Source organism: Gymnoscopelus braueri (assembly GCF_963280865.1).
Source record: "Gymnoscopelus braueri genome assembly, chromosome: 4".
Lineage (NCBI taxonomy): Eukaryota > Metazoa > Chordata > Actinopteri > Myctophiformes > Myctophidae > Gymnoscopelus > Gymnoscopelus braueri.
In genome coordinates this window covers 29,140,908-29,159,740 of record NC_137605.1, presented here as the reverse complement: position 1 = coordinate 29,159,740, position 18,833 = coordinate 29,140,908, and the positions used below count along the sequence as shown (strand labels likewise).

The 18,833-nt window shown below is 39.0% G+C and overlaps 2 protein-coding genes across 2 annotated transcripts; one reads left to right on the top strand and one right to left on the bottom strand.

Annotated features, from left to right (window-relative positions):
* Positions 1-89: 89 nt before the first annotated feature.
* On the bottom strand, positions 90-11,296 carry LOC308083249 (uncharacterized protein). Its single transcript, XM_080425509.1, has 9 exons — positions 11,268-11,296; positions 7,675-7,803; positions 7,434-7,580; positions 5,197-5,307; positions 4,950-5,102; positions 4,148-4,258; positions 3,898-4,053; positions 2,639-3,307; positions 90-2,388 (listed from the first exon to the last, which is right to left on the bottom strand). The coding sequence occupies exons 2-9, from the start codon at positions 7,790-7,792 to the stop codon at positions 1,436-1,438; spliced, it is 2,418 nt and encodes an 805-aa protein (XP_080281635.1). The 5' UTR covers positions 7,793-7,803; positions 11,268-11,296; the 3' UTR covers positions 90-1,435.
* Positions 10,582-18,547, top strand: tap1 (transporter 1, ATP-binding cassette, sub-family B (MDR/TAP)). The gene is made up of 13 exons (XM_080425510.1): positions 10,582-10,934; positions 12,207-12,542; positions 13,158-13,359; positions 13,942-14,056; positions 14,518-14,648; positions 14,967-15,172; positions 15,516-15,713; positions 15,919-16,047; positions 16,197-16,382; positions 16,611-16,784; positions 17,176-17,335; positions 17,490-17,626; positions 17,801-18,547. Exons 2-13 carry the CDS (start codon positions 12,219-12,221, stop codon positions 18,032-18,034), a joined length of 2,196 nt encoding a protein of 731 aa, XP_080281636.1. The 5' UTR covers positions 10,582-10,934; positions 12,207-12,218; the 3' UTR covers positions 18,035-18,547.
* The last annotated feature ends 286 nt before the right edge of the window (positions 18,548-18,833 follow it).

Sequence of the window (18,833 nt, the reverse complement as noted above, 5' to 3'; positions counted from 1 at the left end):
ACAGAAAAGTGTGCGTTTGGTTAGATCAAACACACTATTATTACAACGCAGAATGTCATCATAGTTAAGAGAACAGAGTGTGGCTTGAATTTGACCAAATGACCTTTATTAAGATTCTCTTAAATGTCAAATCAAGATAAACATATTTTGGTATGATTTAACAAAGAATCATGTTATTCATTTTCTCATAAACTGAAAAAGGCTGAGGAACAATTACACTATCTCAAAGAAGTTAAATTATAAAGAACAATCTGACAAATAATTGCACTTAATTCAATCCACAAACTAAAACAGCCTTTTGATTACTTATAAGATTAGATTGTTTCAAATATTGTTGACTTGTTCCTGGCAGCAATGTATTTTGGTTAACCACAACCAATGCTTAACAAACCTATTAATGACAATCCAATTTAAGATGGTTGATTTGGCAAAACATTTGACCCCAAACAGAACATTACATCAATTCACATATAGTAGGTTCTACCATGCATTTCACAACAATTAACACATTAATATTACAAATGATGCATTCTTGGCACACAACACAATGTTTAACTCAATGTATAACCATGAAATGTCTGCTCTTGACCATCCCTATGGGACAGTGGCGTCATGCCCTTGAAACTGAGGGTCCACGTTTTCTTTATTTAGGGGGGGAGGAGTTGACAGTACTATTATTTTTGAAATAATATGTAATTATGTCATTGCTACCTACTATAGTAGTTAGCTATCCCTCAATCCAGTAGCTTACAGTAGAAGGCTAGTCATGACTTGTGACTGCAAAGCATCCCACTTAATATTAGTAAAAGAGAGATTATATCTTCTTACCAACATCAAAGGTTATAGTTAGCAAACCAGTGAATTCCATTTCATATTTCCAGGTCAAGATGCAAGGAAAATATCTGTATCTATACTAAAAATACTGTGGTGTCAGCTGTCTCATCTGTACACGTTCTGATTCCTATGCATTGTTTGAAAATAGAACTATTACCATGATGGCTGGTTCCTTGTGTCTGTGGTTTTCTGTTCTCTAAATTAACTTGCATTGTGAATATAGTGTTTGTATGTGAATTTATGCCCCTTAAAATGTTTGGTTGAAGCGGACAAGACTTAGCTTTTTTACATGATACATGGCTGCAGAAGCTAGTGAATAATAATAGTTATAATAACAATAACAGCACAAATAATTGACATTAAAATCTCTAAATATATACAGTATTTTACCCTAATGTAAAGTTGGAGATTACTGAGCTATTTAGTGAAGTTTTAAAATAATCCGCCGAAAGCCTTTGAATATAATGTCAAACGTCACATGCAGATATGAGCAGAAAATTGTGTCATTTTCTTTTCTTTCTTTTTTTTTTCTGGGGAAAGACCTACATGCCCCCCGCTCCAATTGTGCCCACTCAGAATTGAGGCGTGCGTGATGCCCCTGCTATTGGACTACAGCTTTCTGTGGATGTGGCCCCCCTGCGGCTTCACTTTCCATGCAGTATTCTTCCCAAAGCTCATTGAACAAGTTCCCCGCTGAGTTATAAGTAGAACAACTTTGATCCTTCTTGGGATCACACAAGCCCAAATCCATTCTTTTAAACACAACGCAAAACACCTGTCGGGAGAGAGGTTTGGTTTGTTTCTCTAAACAGTGGTTTTGGTAGTGTCGGTACACATCGGCCATGTTGGAGAACACTGGCTCCAGATACAGCTTACTGACAGAAGTGCTGCCAGGGTATGAGGGCACCTTTGGTAGACTCTCGAGGAACTCCCTCAGGACTGAGTGCTCCGAAGCTTTTGGAGATTTCCTTGGCAACAGTTTCTTCTCCTTTGCCAAGGTTTCAGCTGAATCTGTCTGCTGGTTTGTTGGGCTTTGAGCCCAGTTGAGCACAGACCACTCCCCAACCCCAAAAGTAGAGAGGAACATCTTTTTGCAAACTTGTTTTCTGTCACCCGCAACTATCAAGTGATAGCGCAGTGACACTGTCCTTCTTGACTGTGTCCACGGTGCTCGTGTTCTCTCCACTATATCACGGTCAACGAGTCCCGCGATATGAACTTTTCTTTCTGTCCAATTCATGCCATTCCAGAATTTGTCAAAGATTTCCTTCCTTGTGTCTTCGTTGATGTCAGTACAGAAGCGGCTTGATGCTCTCTTGCATGCATTGGAGGCGCACCCTGCTCCCATTTTCCTCTGCTCCTTAGTCACGGAGGAGCCATCTCTTTTTCTTTTAGTGATATACGATTTACCCTGCATTCTAAGTTGCTTCTGTTTATTTTGCTTCCATTGCAGTGGTTTGGCAACTCTGGATTTCTTTTTGGAAGGCCCTTCCTGCTCCTGCTCCACTGGCTCCAATGGTAAGCTTTCGTCGTGGTCCGAGGAATTGTCGTGTTCTACAATAAGAGGTCAAAGTCATCAATACTGTGAAAAACTACCATTTATTAATATTTACTATAATATATAAAAAAGTATTGTTGAAAATGGTTGATAGTGTGGCCAATAACAAATATTCATATTCTTATATCACCATGAGTGACTATGTAAAACAGTTTTATTCATATCATGATGGAAAAATAATTTTCCATACTGTTTTTTCATCAGCTAAATAAGTATACACAGTGTATATGCTAATTATTAACTTACCTTCCTGGTTTACTTGGCTAGTAGTTGTGGCTACAACTGGACCAGTCTCTTTTTGTGTGGTCTGGGGAGTCTCCTGCTTCTTTTTTATCTTCTTTTTCTGTGTCTCAGTCTTTTTGTTAAAATACTTCTTTTGGGCCCAGCTTTGCACAGACCACTCTCCAACTCCCAAAGTAGCCAGGAACATGTGCTTACAAACTTGTTTTCTTTTGCCATTGAGTCTCAAATGATAGCGCATTGAGACTGATCTCCGCGAATTTTCTTTTGCTGCCCGTGTCCTCTCCACCGAGACCCGGTCCACTAATCCTGCGATAAATATCTTTCTCTGAGACCAATTCATACCCTGCCAGAAGCCATCGAACATCTTCTGTCTGATTTCTTCCTTAAAGTCATGGCAAAATCGATTGGAGGCTTTCTTGCATGCTTTTGAGGTGCATGATGATCCTATTGTCCTTGGTTGTTTTTTCACAGCTTCACCATCTTTTTTTCGTTTGCTTACATAGGCTTTGCCCTCCATCCTCAGCTGTTTCTGCTGGTTTTGCTTCCACTTAGATGGTTCAGCCACTCTGGGTTTGGAGGATTTAGATTTGGATTTGGATTTGGCTTTCTTCCTGGCAGGTCCTGCTTTCTCCGAAGCAGTGCTCCCACTGTTGGCCGGCATATTAAGGCGTGCTGTAAGTAGAATAATTGTTTAGCAGCAAGTCATAGCAGCAAGTCATTTAGGACAATCAATTAACCACTTTCAGACTATTTTAGTCATCTAGTTAATAAATGTCAAGAAATTTCAAAAGTTTTCACATTTTTAACATTTTCAAAAATAAGGAAGACGGCTATTTTTTCTATTTGTCATATGACTTATATAGGGCTTAACTGGTTACAACTTAAGTGATACCTATGGGCATATCTCTTGACATTCAGCTAATGTTCTAATCTACAATATCAATAGGTCAACTTTGTGCTTGCTTGAGGACAAGAGGGTCTGCCTCGGAGGTAGACTGACGGGCCATACGTGCTTGCATTGAATTATTCTCGTACCTTCCTTATTTTAGCATAAACAGTCTGAGATCCATGCCATTCCCATGTGGATCCCGAGATCCATATAATTAGATGTCTATGTAATACAAATTCTTAATGAACTACAAAAAGTATATTTCAAATAATGTGTGGACTCAATCATAAACATTAAAACCTGTAGACCAAGAAGGTCCATGGAAAAGTAATGTTCAGTGAGGACAAGACCTCCGACAACTCTTATCACTTACCATTATCAAGGACGAAAGGAGCAGAGTTCTGTGGTGGGCAGACTGGGCAGTGGGCCATCATCATTTGGTCTGTAATTACGGAGTGACAATGTATTCTGGAAGCGACATCTTTCTCCAAATGATAATTCCTGCTTCCATCAGTGATGTGTAAGTGCCCTGGAAAAACAACACATGTCACCTGGTTATGATTTGTAAATTGCTGATATTGCTGTCATTGAAAAGCATTACAAAACACATAATGAATACTGACCCTGTTGGATGTGGTGGTGCATTCCAGCTGTATCTGTGATTGTAGGTCTATGCATATGAGGGACATTGGTGTTTTTTGGAAGGAGACCAATATCCTCCATTGAAGAAAAGGCTATAAAAAGAGAACAGTTTCTTTAAGCAACTGCACAAGACAATGTATTCGATGCAGGCTTACAGATCTTAATTCATATTATCAAACACCACTGCACTGTATCCTAATCCAGATGTGATTATGCGTAACGTTAGTGGTACCATTATCCGTTCTGGGCCTGAAGCTTAAATTCAAAAAAAGAAAGTGGCATCATAATAACTCTAGTTGGGCTTATATGCTTACACAATGTCATACAGTTGAAAAAGTCTCGTCGACCCTCGGTTCCATCCAGATTGAGGCTTCTCACAAAACAAATTTCCTGTCACTTCACTCCACTGTCACACTGACAGTTGCTCAAGTGTTCAACCAAAATGTATGAGTTTGTTCTCTATTTAACAAACAACTACAACCAGCGTTATGAAGTGTTACTTCCCACTGGCAGCTGCCATGTATGAGCATGTGCTTCCTTATTTCCCCATCAGTATTTTATTTTCATGTAATACAAATCCTTAATGAACTAACACAGTTATATTTCAAATAATATGTGGACTCAATAATGAACATTTTGAACCAGAAGACCAAGCAGGTTCATACAGTAAATGGTAAATGGTGCATTTATATAGCGCTTTTTATCCAAAGCGCTTTACATAGATTGTGCATTACATTACAGTAGCAAAGTGATGTGAAGACCTGCAACAATTCTATCACTTACCATTATCAAGGACTAAAGGAAGAGAGTTCTGTGGTGGGCACTGGGCAAGCATCAGTGCCTGTGGGTCTGTAATTACAGAGTGACCCTGTATTCTGGAAGTGCCATCTTTCTCCAAATGAAAATGCCTACTTGCATCAGTGATGTGTAAGTGCCCTGGAAAGACAACGCATGGCACCTGGTTATGATTTGTAAATCGCTGATGTGTGTCATTGAAAAACATTACAAAACACATATGAATACTACTGACCCTGTTGGATGTGGTGCATTCCAGCTGCCTCTGTGACTGTAGGTCTATGTATAGGGGGGCCATGGTTGGTGTTTTTTGGATGGAGACCAATATCCCCAAGTGCAGCAAAGGCTATAAAAGAGAAGTAACAGCTTCTATCAGCCTACTGCTTCATGATGTAGTAGGCCTACAAATTTTAATACTTTAATTCATATTTTACACACACCACTGAATCCGAATCCAGATGTGATTATGCGTAATGTTAGTGGTGCAGTGGCATTATCCATTCTCGGACCATTCTAAGCTTTGAGAATCACATAGAAAAAGGGAAAATGATTATAATAAATGTGTCCCCATTGATTCCGGTAGGAGACACAAATGCATTTGTGTCTCCTACCGGAATCAATGGGGCTAAATTTATTATAATCAAATAATAAAGGAAGGAATGCGACAAAAACAAAAAAATATCCATGAATTCAAGGCTCCATGGGGTGAGTAATCAATAGAAAAAAAGTTATTTGGGGGGTGAACTACCCCTTTAAGATGTATTAATGTAAAAATGTTTTGAGTAAATGTAAATTAGTAAATTAACTGATTAATTCACGCAATGATGTGCCTGTAGAGCGTACTAGGCAGGTCAAATGTCAGTTTCTTGACCTTTTGTTCGTATTAAATAATTTTCTATTACACATTTTTGCAATAACATTTTCTTAAATTAGAGATTTTTCTGTTATAATTTTTTGTATTACATTTTATATATTTTTGTACATTTGTTGGTCGTTTTCTTATTCATTTGTTTGTTTATTATCCATTAGGTGTTCTTAGCATTTAGTTGACATCCCTCCTTTATTTTTGACAGTGCTATTATTTATACTTGTCTTTGAACGTGTTATATAGAGATGTGTTCTTAACCACATCCACCCTTGATTCCCTCTTTGGTATTTATGGAGAAATGTTCTCTTCTTATCTTTATTATTTGGCATTTTTTGCCACTTGTCATTTTGCCAGATCTGTATGCTCACAGTGTGCCATTTGTGGGTGCAGCTTGGGCCTATAGATCTGTTGGGTTGTGTTTAATTACTATAGGAGCTGCTCTGCTTTTGGATTGAGTGTGGCTCTCCCCACTGGTTGAGTATTTAAACACACCTATTGAATAGGGATGGGCATTTTTGACCTTTTTTGGTAAATGTTTAACCTTTCGACTGTGGGCGGTTAACCGTTTATGACGTCATCTCAATAAATAAAGTTGAAGTCCTATGTGTGGGCAGTTCAAATACGGCCTACACCATGTATTGTAACATACATTAGGTCTATATATCATTCTGCAAGGCTGTTTTCTTCTGTTCAAATGTTTTCTCTTTATAAAGGTATTGTAAAATATTGTATGAGGAACAATTATAGATTATATTTAAGTTATTTATCCCTTTTATATTCTGTTAATATTTGATGTATTTTTATTTGATTTAATTTATGTTATTAAGTCCTAAACGGTTAGTGACACTCATTCCGATTAAACGGTTAACCTTTTAACTGTCCCATCCCTAATAGGTGACCTGTATAGGTTGAAACATTGTCCTCAATAAAAGTTTATTTTGTGAGCTACTTTACAGTGCACGGCCATACCTTCTTCTTTTCTACAAATGTCAATTTTACCACTGTCTACATGGAGCAACATGCACTTAGCGGGTCTGCAAAACGTTGTTCCTCGCCAGAGCTGGCGAAAACTTCTGGGAACTCAGATTAGCAAAACGTTAACTCAAAACAGAAAAAGCTAAAGCTGCCACTGCAGTACATATTTCATAATTGTTCACCAAAACATGTGTGGAAGGTTTTCACAAATGCCGATGATTCAAAATGAACTAAGGATGAGGATGACACCTGAACATGTCACTCATGGCCATTGCATCAGAACTTGTCTGGGAGTTGGACTTTGATGACTTGATCAAAGCAGGGGGTTTAGGAACGAGTTTTACCTTTCTGCCCTGCTGTATCTATCTGCCTATTATTCATTATTCAGATATGAAAACGTGTTATGAAGCGTTGTTCCCACTTTCAGCTGCCATATCCGAGGCTGAGCATGTTATCCCTTTTCCCATAATTTTATTTTTTATGTTAAACAAATACTTGATGAATGTTATAAGTTATATTTAAAAAAGATGTGTGGACTCAGTCATAAACATTTGAGCCAGTAGACCAAGTAGGTTCTTAAAAAAGTGATGTTCAGTGAGGACAAGACCTCCAACAACTCTATCGCTTACCATTATCAATAACAGAGTTATGTGGTGGGCACTGGGAAATCATCAGTGCCTGCGGGTCAGAAATGACAGAGTGATGACACTGTTTTCTGGAAATGGCATCTTTCTCCAAATGAAAATTCCTGCTTCCATCAGTGATGTGTAAGTGCCCTGGGAAAAACAACAAATGACACCTGGTTATGATTTGTAAAATTCCTGACATGTGTCATTGAAAAGCATTGCAAAACACATAATGAATACTGACCATGTTGGATGTGGTGGTGCATTCCAGCTGCATCGGTGATTGGAGGCATTCTATGCATATGAGGGGGATGATGGGGAACATTGTTGTTTGGATGTTTTGGATGACCGAAATCGTCCATTGCAGCAAAGGCTATAAAAGAGAAATAACAGCTTCTTTAAGCCTACTTGTTTCTAGCGCCTACTTGTTTCTATAAGGGTCCAAATGGACCCTTATAGATAGTTAACTTTTGAGAGTGTAAAATGAAACCAAGGTTTCATTTTAAGCTCTCAAGAGTTAAATCATTGCATTACTTAATTTAAAAAGTCTACACAATTAGAGAATGTAGAAGAATTGTTATTTTTGATCAACATTTGCCTGTTATCTCTCCTATGGTACCACATCAACACAGCATGGAATTGTGGACACAATCTTATCCAACAACAACAAAATCAGTCTTGGGTCTGAGAGGCTAAATCTCATCAAATGGTGAATCCGTAGCTCAAATGCCGAATACATAATGGACCTTGATATGAAAAAAAGGTTGAAAACCACTGTTCTAGCAGAGCAATCCAAGACTCACGATCTACACATTTAAATGTATACACAATTCATATTTTCCAACACCACTGCATCCGAATCCAGATGTGATTATGTGGAACGTCACGCGCGTACAGTAACTATGTAAAAAACCAGGCCTACATGATCCGTTCTGCATGGGCCTGAAGAAGCTTTCGAGAACCACACAAAAAAAAGAAGGAATAAAACAACAATGTAACAACAGCGTTGTTACGTTAGACACCTAGTTGTGTGCGAAGGAGGTGAATTATTCTCGTTAACTGTCGATTCAGGCTGACGTGCCAACATAGCGATTACTCTCGTTGGGCGTATTATGCTATTGCTTACACAATGTTATACAGTTGAAAACGTCTCGTAGACCCGTCGGTTCCATCCAGATCGAGGCTTCTCACAAAACACTGTCACTTCACTCCATTGTCACGCCGACTAGTCACAGTGCTTCAATCCTAAATGCCCGTCGACGAATGATTGTCGTCTTATTTAATCAAATAAAAAATACCTGAAACTAACGGTATGAATTGTTGCTTCCCAAAAAAGGCAGCTGCCATGTCTGAGCCAGCGTTGCCAGGTTTTGCGAGAGAAACAAGCAACCAGGTCTAGGAAAACAAGCCCAACAGAAGCAACAACTAGGCCACAATGAGCACTCTAAACCTGCGACGCGTTGTGAGCTTGTAGATCTGCTATTTTCAAAAAGTCTTGCAATAAAATGTGGAACGTTTGGAATATTTTTTGGGGAACATTTTCTAACAACAAATGCTCCCTGGGCACAAAACATTTTCATGAAAATATTTGAGAGCCACTGGTTTAAATAATAATTAAATGTAGGAAGCAAGCCTTAATAAGCAAGTACACTTTAGAAACGAGCCCAAAAAACCGCAACCACCAATTTGTACAAGCAACTTCACAGAAAAAGAAGCCCAAAGTCGCTTATAATAAGCCGACATGGCAACACTGGTCTGAGCGTGCGCACTCGCTGTTGAGGCAGATAAGTGAGGCTGGGACCGAGGCTACTGTTGAGGTGGAAAATAACAATGTGTCCACGTATTAATAAAAGCCTGATAGTGAAGCTACATTAAGTTTTTTTTTACACTGGTATAGCTTTTTAAACCAGTGGGTTTCAAACTTTTTCATATCAAGGTCCATTATTTATTCGGCATTTGAGCAACGGACCACCATTTGATGAGATTTAGCCTCTCAGACCCAAAACTTAAAGAGTATTTTGTTGTCGTTGGATAAGATTTTTTCCACAAATCCATGCTGTAGACCAAATGGACCCTTACGGGCCGTAAGGGTCCAAATGGTTTCATTTTACACTCTCTAGAGTTAAATAACTATAAGGGTCCATTTGGTCAACTCTCCATCATTTAGCTGGGGACCACCTGGAACCCCCCCCAAGGACCAGTGGTGGTCCCCGCACCACTGGTTGAGAACCACTGGGGGACGTCAGACATCGCTGCATTATGTCAGCTGTCTTACATTAAATCCTTGATGGCAAAACGATCATTTTAACATAAGGCCTAATGAAGGAAACCAATCAGGTCTAAATGTTTCCAGGCTTTGTACAAAATGTCTTCTGCAACATTACATACAAAGATACGCACGACAAACCAAGTCTGGAATGAGCGAATTGGAAAGGAGTGCTTTGTTTGATGTGGATAAGTATGCACAGTGTAATGTTGCCATGTCCGCTTATTACAAGCGACGCTGGCCTTCTTTTTCTTGTGGTGGTTGCGGTTTTTGGGGCTTGTTTCGAAAGTGTAGTTGCTGCAGATTTGGGCTTGTTTCCTGATGTCGTTTAAATCAGTGTTTCAGAAACACTGACTGAAAATGGTTGAGAAACACTGTTTCTCAACCATTTTCATGTCACGGACCCCCAATTTAATATGTATTTGTCCCTAACCCCCATCTAAAAATGTGTTGTGCCAGCCTGTGAGCCCCATACAAGATTTGTGTTGTTGAAATGTTTCAAAAATATTCCAAATATTCCACATTTTATTGCAAGATTTGTGTTGTTGAAATGTTTCAAAAATATTCCAAATATTCCACATTTTATTGCAAGAGTTTTTTTTTTAATAGCCGGTGCATTTAGATTTAAAGTGCTCATTATACCGTATAGTTGCTTCTTTTGGTCTTGTTTTCCTAGACCTGGTTGCTCATTTCTCTCACAAAACATGGCACAGTGTGCAGCATGGTGCACGGCCACGCGGTGGCAGCATCGCACACGAAATATGCATTTCAACCTGAAGTTTGTTGTTTAAATGATCCTTTTTAACCATTATTATTTGTGGCGACAAATAATAATGTAACCGTAAAAACCTATAGTTTAGGGTCTGGGTTGTTAACAGGGGAAACACTGGCGCAGCAGTCCAACCGAGGCCAACAGAATGTGGTTAGATTAGGAGCCACCATGTCCCCGCTTGACAGACCATGCATGGGATCCGAGGGGATTTCCATTGCAGGCTTGATCTTATTTTATACTTTCACTTTCAATTGTTCCACAGTCGTAGCAAAAGCGCGCACTGACTGAACGATCGCCGAATGGTTAAATGAGCAGGGAAATAATCTAGATACTATTTTAATTAGTCTGGACTCTGGAGTAAAACAACAACAACAACAATAACAACAACAACAGTTGAGAGTTAGAATACCTCTCGATCCTGGACGATCCATCCTCCACGCAAACGCTGGATGTGAAAAAGAACTCGGTATGTTACCGTTTCGTATTGAGGAATCTTTAAACTTAGCTTTTTTGCAACTTAATTTAGCGTCTCTACATTGTGTTGTTACTCTTATTCTTTACAAGAAAGCCTTTTGGCGACCATGGTCGCCTGTGCTCGTGTAGAGCTGTTCCGTATCTAGACATGATATGAGCGCCTGACCCAAATATTGGGTCGTTTTCGGCTAACACAAAAACATTGTTTCAATAATGTTGCAGCTAGAAAGTTGGGTTTACGATTTCAGTTGTACTGAAAACTTACAAATGCCAGCTATTAAATGTACATAGACGCAGAATATGCTGTATTTACGACTACACTTACCAGAACCCCTTCGTTGTGGACGCTGAGCATGCGCATTACGCGGAGAGTCAAATCTTAGTTCTTGTTTGGCTATGGAGTTGAAGCTTATTTTTAACTCTATGAGTTGAAGCCATAGAGTTATAATATGGTTGTAGTTGTAGCATATGCAGTGGTGGAAAAAGTACTCACATGTTTTACTTAAGTAAAAGTATCAATACTGCAATGTGGAGAAATACTCAAAATGTACTTGAGTAAAAGTACAAAAGTATTGTTATCAAAATGTACTTAAAGTACCAAAAGTAGAAAGTACTCATTATGCAGAATGTCCCATTTTTACAAGTTTTCAGATGTATAAATTGCATTAAAAATAGCAGATCTACAAGCTCACAATGTGCATCACGAGTCACGACACATTGTGAGCTTGTAGATCGGCTATTTTCAAATGGCCGATTATTTGTAATATTTATCGAAATCTACAAAGTAACTATAAAGTTTTCAAATAATTGTAGTGGAGTAAAAATATAATATTTGGTTCTGAGTAGAGTAGAAGAGTAAAAGTACTGAAACTGGAAATACTAAAGTAAAAAATACCTCAAAATTGTACTTAAGTACAGTACTTGAGTAAATATACTTAGTTACTTTACACCACTGAGCATATGCCATGTCTGCTGAGAAAAACCTATATGCCAGGTAACAGTCATTATTCAGCTACAGCTTCACAATTGTGAGGTATACAATAAAATAAACGAAACCGAAAATGATTTTCAATAACTGACCTGAATCCAAAAATACCAATTGCCTAGCACAAAACAAAAGTGAAAGTTACATTTACCCCCCTTAAACCTGTGTGTTTTGAGATAAGAGCCTTACAACTATGTATTCCAAAGCCCTGCTGTATCAATTTAGAACAGGGATTGTTTTGTGGATGCATGAATTAAAATTCACACCTTGTTCTTACAGAACCTGTGTGGCATGGTGGGGAAAATGAGCTGTTTGTTTTATCCACTTTTGCTGTGCCTGGATGTGTGTGTGGTGCACACAATCGGCGCAGCCCAGTTTTCCCCTCTCCTCATCCATCATCCCTTCATCACTTTGTGGGGTGGAGGTCTGGCCAGGGCCGGCCTTTTGCTCTTCCTCATCTTCACCTACCCTGGAAGCCCACCATGGATAAATGGCTTCGCGGGGCTCCAGAGCATTGGGGTCCTGTGTTTCCTCTGTCCAGTCTACATCAGCCTTCTCTGGGTGCTGGGTCAGTCCACCTCGGACCATTTGTGGGGGTGGTACTCCTGGGAAAGGGTGTGTAGTTGCTGTGTAATTTTATATATGTATAAATAATATCAAATAATATCATCATAAATATAATGATATTAATATTATATGATTATATGATTATAATTATTATATACGCACGCACGCACGCACGCACGCACGCACGCACGCACGCACGCACGCACGCACACACACACACACACACGCACGCACGCACGCACGCACGCACGCACGCACGCACGCACGCACATGCACACACACAAATAAATACATACATAGTATACAGTACATACATACATACATACATACATACGTAAATTTAGTAATATAAGGTATATAGAGAAAGGTTACAATTACAATTAATTTAGACATGTAGCAGACACTCTTCGTATCGAGTCACTGACGCCTACATTAGTTTCAACAGCACACTGATGCATATTTCTTGAACTTGTAAATGATGTACTGTAAGTTGTAATGCTATAAAATAAACAAAGCCAAGTCAATTATTTTCAATAACTGAATTGAATCAAATATATCAAAATATCAATTGCTCACAAAACTAAAGTGAAAGTAACATTTACCCCCCTTAAACCAGCATGTATGAAATGAATTTTAAAGTGAAACCCCTCATTTGTTTTACAGCTATTACCGAACTATGTCATAACAGTAGTGGCTTGGGCCTACTGGAGTGGTTACATCTCGCCTCTTTTAACGAAGATGACCCGTGAGAAACCAAAGGAGACCAGTGGCAGTGGGGCCTCCCTGAAGAGACTGATGGCATACATGCTGCCCTACACTAATCGCTTTGTTGTTGTGCTTATTCTGGTTGCTCTCTCCTCCTGGGGTACGTGGGTCTTCACCTTGGCCTATTCAAAAGTTAATCATTAATTATTGTTGCTGTGTTAATAGCAATGCATAATTATTTGCAAAGTGCCAAGTTTTAGTTGGTTAAACTACTAGATTTATGATTCATCAGTCCGTTCACTAGGGCTGCGTAGACTTATTATCCACTTCTACTTGCAAAGGTTTAGCTAGCAGAACCATCTGTGCTTGCCTGATCAACCCTGAATGTAAGGAAATGTGCAGACAGTTTTCTTTGCTAGAGATAATGCAAAAAAAAAAGAAGGAATTTAAGCATCAGGTTTTCATAACTAGAAATGTGTTACTTTACATTTTGTTCACACATCCTGTGGCATAATGTATAACACTTACATGTTTGCTTGTCACATGATGAGAGGTCAGCGGACAGGGGCAGTAACACCTGGAGCAGGATGAGGTTCAGGGTTAGATACATCATCCTGTAACAGGATGATGTGATGGTACTGTAGGGATCAAACCTGTGCCTTCTAATTATTCTAAATTCTAAATATTCTGTTGCTCCAAATGTACAGTATGTCGACTTAAAATGTCTGCACTGTGTCCTCAGGCGAGATGGCTATCCCTCAGTATACTGGCCGCATGGCTGACTGGATCATGAATGAAGAGACTCCTGATGCTTTCACTTCAGCCATTGCAGTTATGACACTGATGACTGTTGCAAGGTAAGCGTTGTGTATTTGTTGAGCCACAAAGACAGCAAAAGGCATTGCTCACATGTAACAATATGTTCAAACTTGCTTGTATTGTTTGAGTGGTTTTAGATTATGATTTGGTAGACAAGACGTCTTCATCATAAGGTTGCTCATTTCATAACTATTGAAAATGTATTATTATGATTTACTATTTATCTATATTTCTTATTATTAATAGACTACTAGTTGTAATTAGTCATATTTTGTGCTCTTTAACCACTAGCCATATTTTATACATAGGATTTTCAAAATTAGCTGATCTACAAGCTCACAACGCATTTGCGTTGTGAGTTTGCAGATCTGCTATTTTCCAAACATTTTGAAAATATTTGAATAATTTTGAAAAATATTGAAGGATTTTGGGATGCCAGGTTGAAAGTGGTTACAATTTGCAGTCTCCACTCACTCACTATTTTTGCTATCTCCTCCAGTGCTGTGTTTGAGTTTGCGTGCGACCTCATGTATAACATTACCATGAGTCGCATCCATACTTCAGTCCAGGGTATAGTCTTCCAGTCTGTGCTGAAACAGGAGATTGCTTTCTTTGATGCCAGTAATTCAGGCAAGTCAACTTCCCAATACTTTGCACACATAGGGCTAGCCTGGAAACCAGACGAATCTGCCAGAGTAAAAAAAGATAATTGCATTGATATTAGTCTTGCTATGCCAGGCTTACATAGGGCTGGCTTCATGGACAGGGTTCGTCATTGACAAAAAAAAAAGACTTGGAAAGGCCATAAATGTTTATTTGATATATCCCATATAATTCATTGTGCATGTATTCTGAAATATTTATATAAATTATGTATTTGTATTAACATTTAAAAAACGTTAAATCTAAACTCTATGGTGCTAATACTGTATGTGCTTCCTGTTCTAGGTGAAATTGTGTCACGTATTACCAACGACACCAACAAAATGAGTGAATCCTTGAGTGAGGACCTGAGTCTTTTGATGTGGTATTTTGCTCGTGTCAGCTTTGTCTTTTTTTACATGGTCTGCCAGTCCTGGAAGCTATCTCTTTTGACTTGCATGGGACTTCCCCTCATCTGGGTTATACCAAAGTTCTCTGGAAAATTCCACCAGGTGAAGTTGTCTTCCCAGTACTCCTCATTCTAACTATTCCTGTTGATTGTGTTTGAGCCTCATACATTTTCAGTTGTTTTCACAGTATGTCTGAAGGCTGTGTAGGGCGGCTTCACCTCTGAACACTGAATTGTGATTTGTGTGGCTTTGTTCACAAACTGCACACATAGTAACTTGCTACCGATAGCTAAAGATGGGACAGTGAGGCCATGAACATAATTAGACTCTATTTCTTGTTCATGTACGACCCTTTTTATTTTCAAGTATAATCGTCCATATTTGAAAATACGATAATGCCAAATAAATTAAGTTAGTCAATCAATACTTTTTGTCCATGCTTCAGAAACTTTCTGCAGAGGTTCAAGAATCACTAGCTAAAGCCAACCAAGTGGCCACTGAAGTCTTTTCCAGCATTAAGACGGTGAGGAGCTTTGCCAACGAGGATGGTGAGACAGAGAGGTACCGCCAGCGGCTAGACGATACTTTTGACCTCAATAAAAAGGAAGCAGCAGCCTATGCATTCTCCACCATGGCCAATAGTGTGAGTATTCAGCTGATATATATTTTTAAGCTTGTTTAGAGTGACAGGTGGATGGTTCAGATTGTCATGTAAGACAGAGGGGAAAAAAACGAAATTGACTCAAATATGTGGCAAATCCCACCCAGGTTATATGCAAAGCAGATTAAAACAAGCATTTAAAGCTATGTGAGACTTGTGCCAAAGAACATTATTTATGTCCTCCTAGTTTTCCGGTTTGATCCTGAAGGTCTGTATTCTGTATTATGGAGGTGTGTTGGTGACCAGAGGGACTGTGAGCAGTGGTGCCCTGGTGTCCTTCATCCTTTATGAGCTACAATTTGCCTCTGCTGTGGAGGTGAGACCATTGCCAAAAATAATGTGCACATCCCAGTCTGGATATCAAGGACAAGAGTTGCAAGATGTCTTTATTATTTGTAAAAGATAACTTATCATTTACCATGAATCTGCCTATGTGAGCTCCCTAATCTGCATCCTCTCTTCTAGTCTGTCATGCGTTGTTATCCAGAGGTGAAAAAGGCAATCGGTGCATCTGAGAAGATCTTTGAGTATTTGGATCGAAAGCCCCAAGTGCCCCCGGAAGGTACTTTGGAGCCTGAACATCTGAATGGACATGTTCAGTTCAAAAATGTCACATTTGCCTATGCTGGCAAAAAAGAAGCAACACTAAAGGTATACACGTCTACAGAAATTAGTATAGTGAATGTTATCATATCCGGTCCTATCATACACCCTCGTACCATAGCTTATTGATATTTGTACAGTGACATGACTTTGTGTTGCCATTTAAGTTTGAACTAATGTCACCAAGACAAACTCTTATATGCTTATTGCAAGTGATCACTTACGATGAAAAAAAATGCATCTACATTCTTCTCATTCATCTAACTTCCACTGCAGGATGTTTGCTTGGAGATGAAACCAGGCCAGGTCACTGCTCTTGTTGGGCTTAATAGTTCAGGGAAGACCACATGTTTGAGGCTGCTGGAACGGTTCTATCAGCCCCAAACTGGAGAGATCCTACTGGATGGAAAGCCATTGCAGTGCTACAAGGACCAGTACCTACGCGATAAGGTGGCCAATCGCAGCAATACTCTAATTGCATTTACATTTCAGAAACCTGATTCCAAAATTACATATCCACCATTTCACCAAACACTTAACTCTTGAGAAAATGATTGCAAGCATTCAAATATTTTATAATATTTTCTAATTATTTACCAATACAAATAATCTGTAAAATGTAAGAAGCTCTTTTGGATGTTAATTAAATTAAACCTTTGAGATTCACCATATTGCGGACATGTAACCAATTTGGAAGATGTGCAGGAAAATATTCTGCATGTAGCAAGATGTCGGTATGAGAACATGTCATTAACTGCCCTTGAACACTAAATAGGGATCAAGAATTTGACAGGCAGGCAGCCATTACATTTTCCTTGTTTTGTTCCTGTTTTGTTTTTAGATCGCTGTGGTAAGCCAGGAATGTGTGCTGTTTGCACGTTCCGTGAAAGAGAACATCGTATATGGTCACGTGGATGCCTCTGATGAGAAGATGCGCTTGGCCGCTGAGTTGGCTAGTGCTCATAAGTTCATCTCTGACCTTCCAGATGGATATGAAACAGGTTTGGCCTGGCAACTCTGGTTCGGAGAAAGAAAAAAAAACCTTTTCCTATTGCAATACTTGTTCAGTGACATGCATGCACGTACGTCCCTACAGTATTTGCGGTGCATAAGTCACGAGGCTGTATGTTAACATTATATCATTTTGACCTATAGATGCGGGACAAAAGGGAGGCCAGGTCTCAGGAGGCCAGAAGCAGCGTATTGCCATTGCCAGAGCTTTAATCAGACAGCCTAAGATCCTGATACTGGACAATGCCACCAGTGACCTGGACACAGAGACTGAACATAACGTAAGAAAAACCTTCTGTTATTTATTACCACTAGCCATTGGCCAAATGCTGAAATTTGGACTTTTTACAGTTGGCGTGGTGTGTGACTTGAAAGGTTTATTACTTACTCTATATTATTTATTGTTTTGTATTATTCTTCAGTATTTAACGTTAATTCCCTATTTTCCTGAACAGGTTCATGAAGCCTTGTTGAAAAAGACCGACCAGTGGTCTGTGCTGTTGATATCTCACAAAATGAGTGTGGTAGAGAAGGCCAATCATATAATTGTCCTGGATAATGGCACGGTAGTGGAGGAGGGGAGTCACGACGAGCTTCTGAAGAAAGATGGTTTCTATGCTGATATGGTGAGGAAGCAAAATATAAGCTCTCATTTTAAAGAGGAAGAGGGGGCAAATGAAGCACATTGACACTACCATGATGCCCTTAACGAATGTGGTACTTGGATTTTAAAGAACCAGGTTTGTGCCCAGAAGGTCATCGGTTGGTTTACCAGGGTTCATGCCGCTTACGCTGATCTTGCACTTTGTAAGCCACTCTGGATAAGAATGTTAAATGTATGTTTTTTAATTGTAGTTCATAATCAAGAAGAAACACTCATTTCACTGTTATCAACGGGCCTATTTCTGACCCATTCTACTTTCTCTGGATAAATAAACATTTAAATTGCCTGTGAAAAAGAATCATACTCTCAAACTTCCAAGCTTAACTAACTGGTGACTTAAAATGTTCAATTAGGTCTATATAAGGTTTTGTAAAGATATGCCATTGAGTCATAGTTTTATGCACTGAAATTACTAATTCATGCTTTCACCATTTACTCTGTTTTAGTTGTTTTTTTTACCCATTTATGTAAATAAATTACTGATCCAGTAGTTTGCTCTTGACCAAAGATTATTCATGACAATAAAGACAGAACATTAAGACAAGAAGAGTGTTACTTTATTCCCTGCAATCACAATTTAATATTGACAAGGGTGTGTTGTAGCACAATTTGTGCACTTTTGCTTTAGTTCAAAACTGAATCGTGGTAGGGATACAGGAAGAGAGGGCACCTGAGAATTTTCCACTCTGTTTTGGTGCCCGGATTTCCCAGGTTTTGTTTTGGTGCCCACTCTTCTGAGCTGCCCAGATTTAGCTAGTGCCCACAATGTTTTGGTGCCCACTCTTCTGATTACCCATAGTAGCAGGCATTAGACTTCGCTGTAA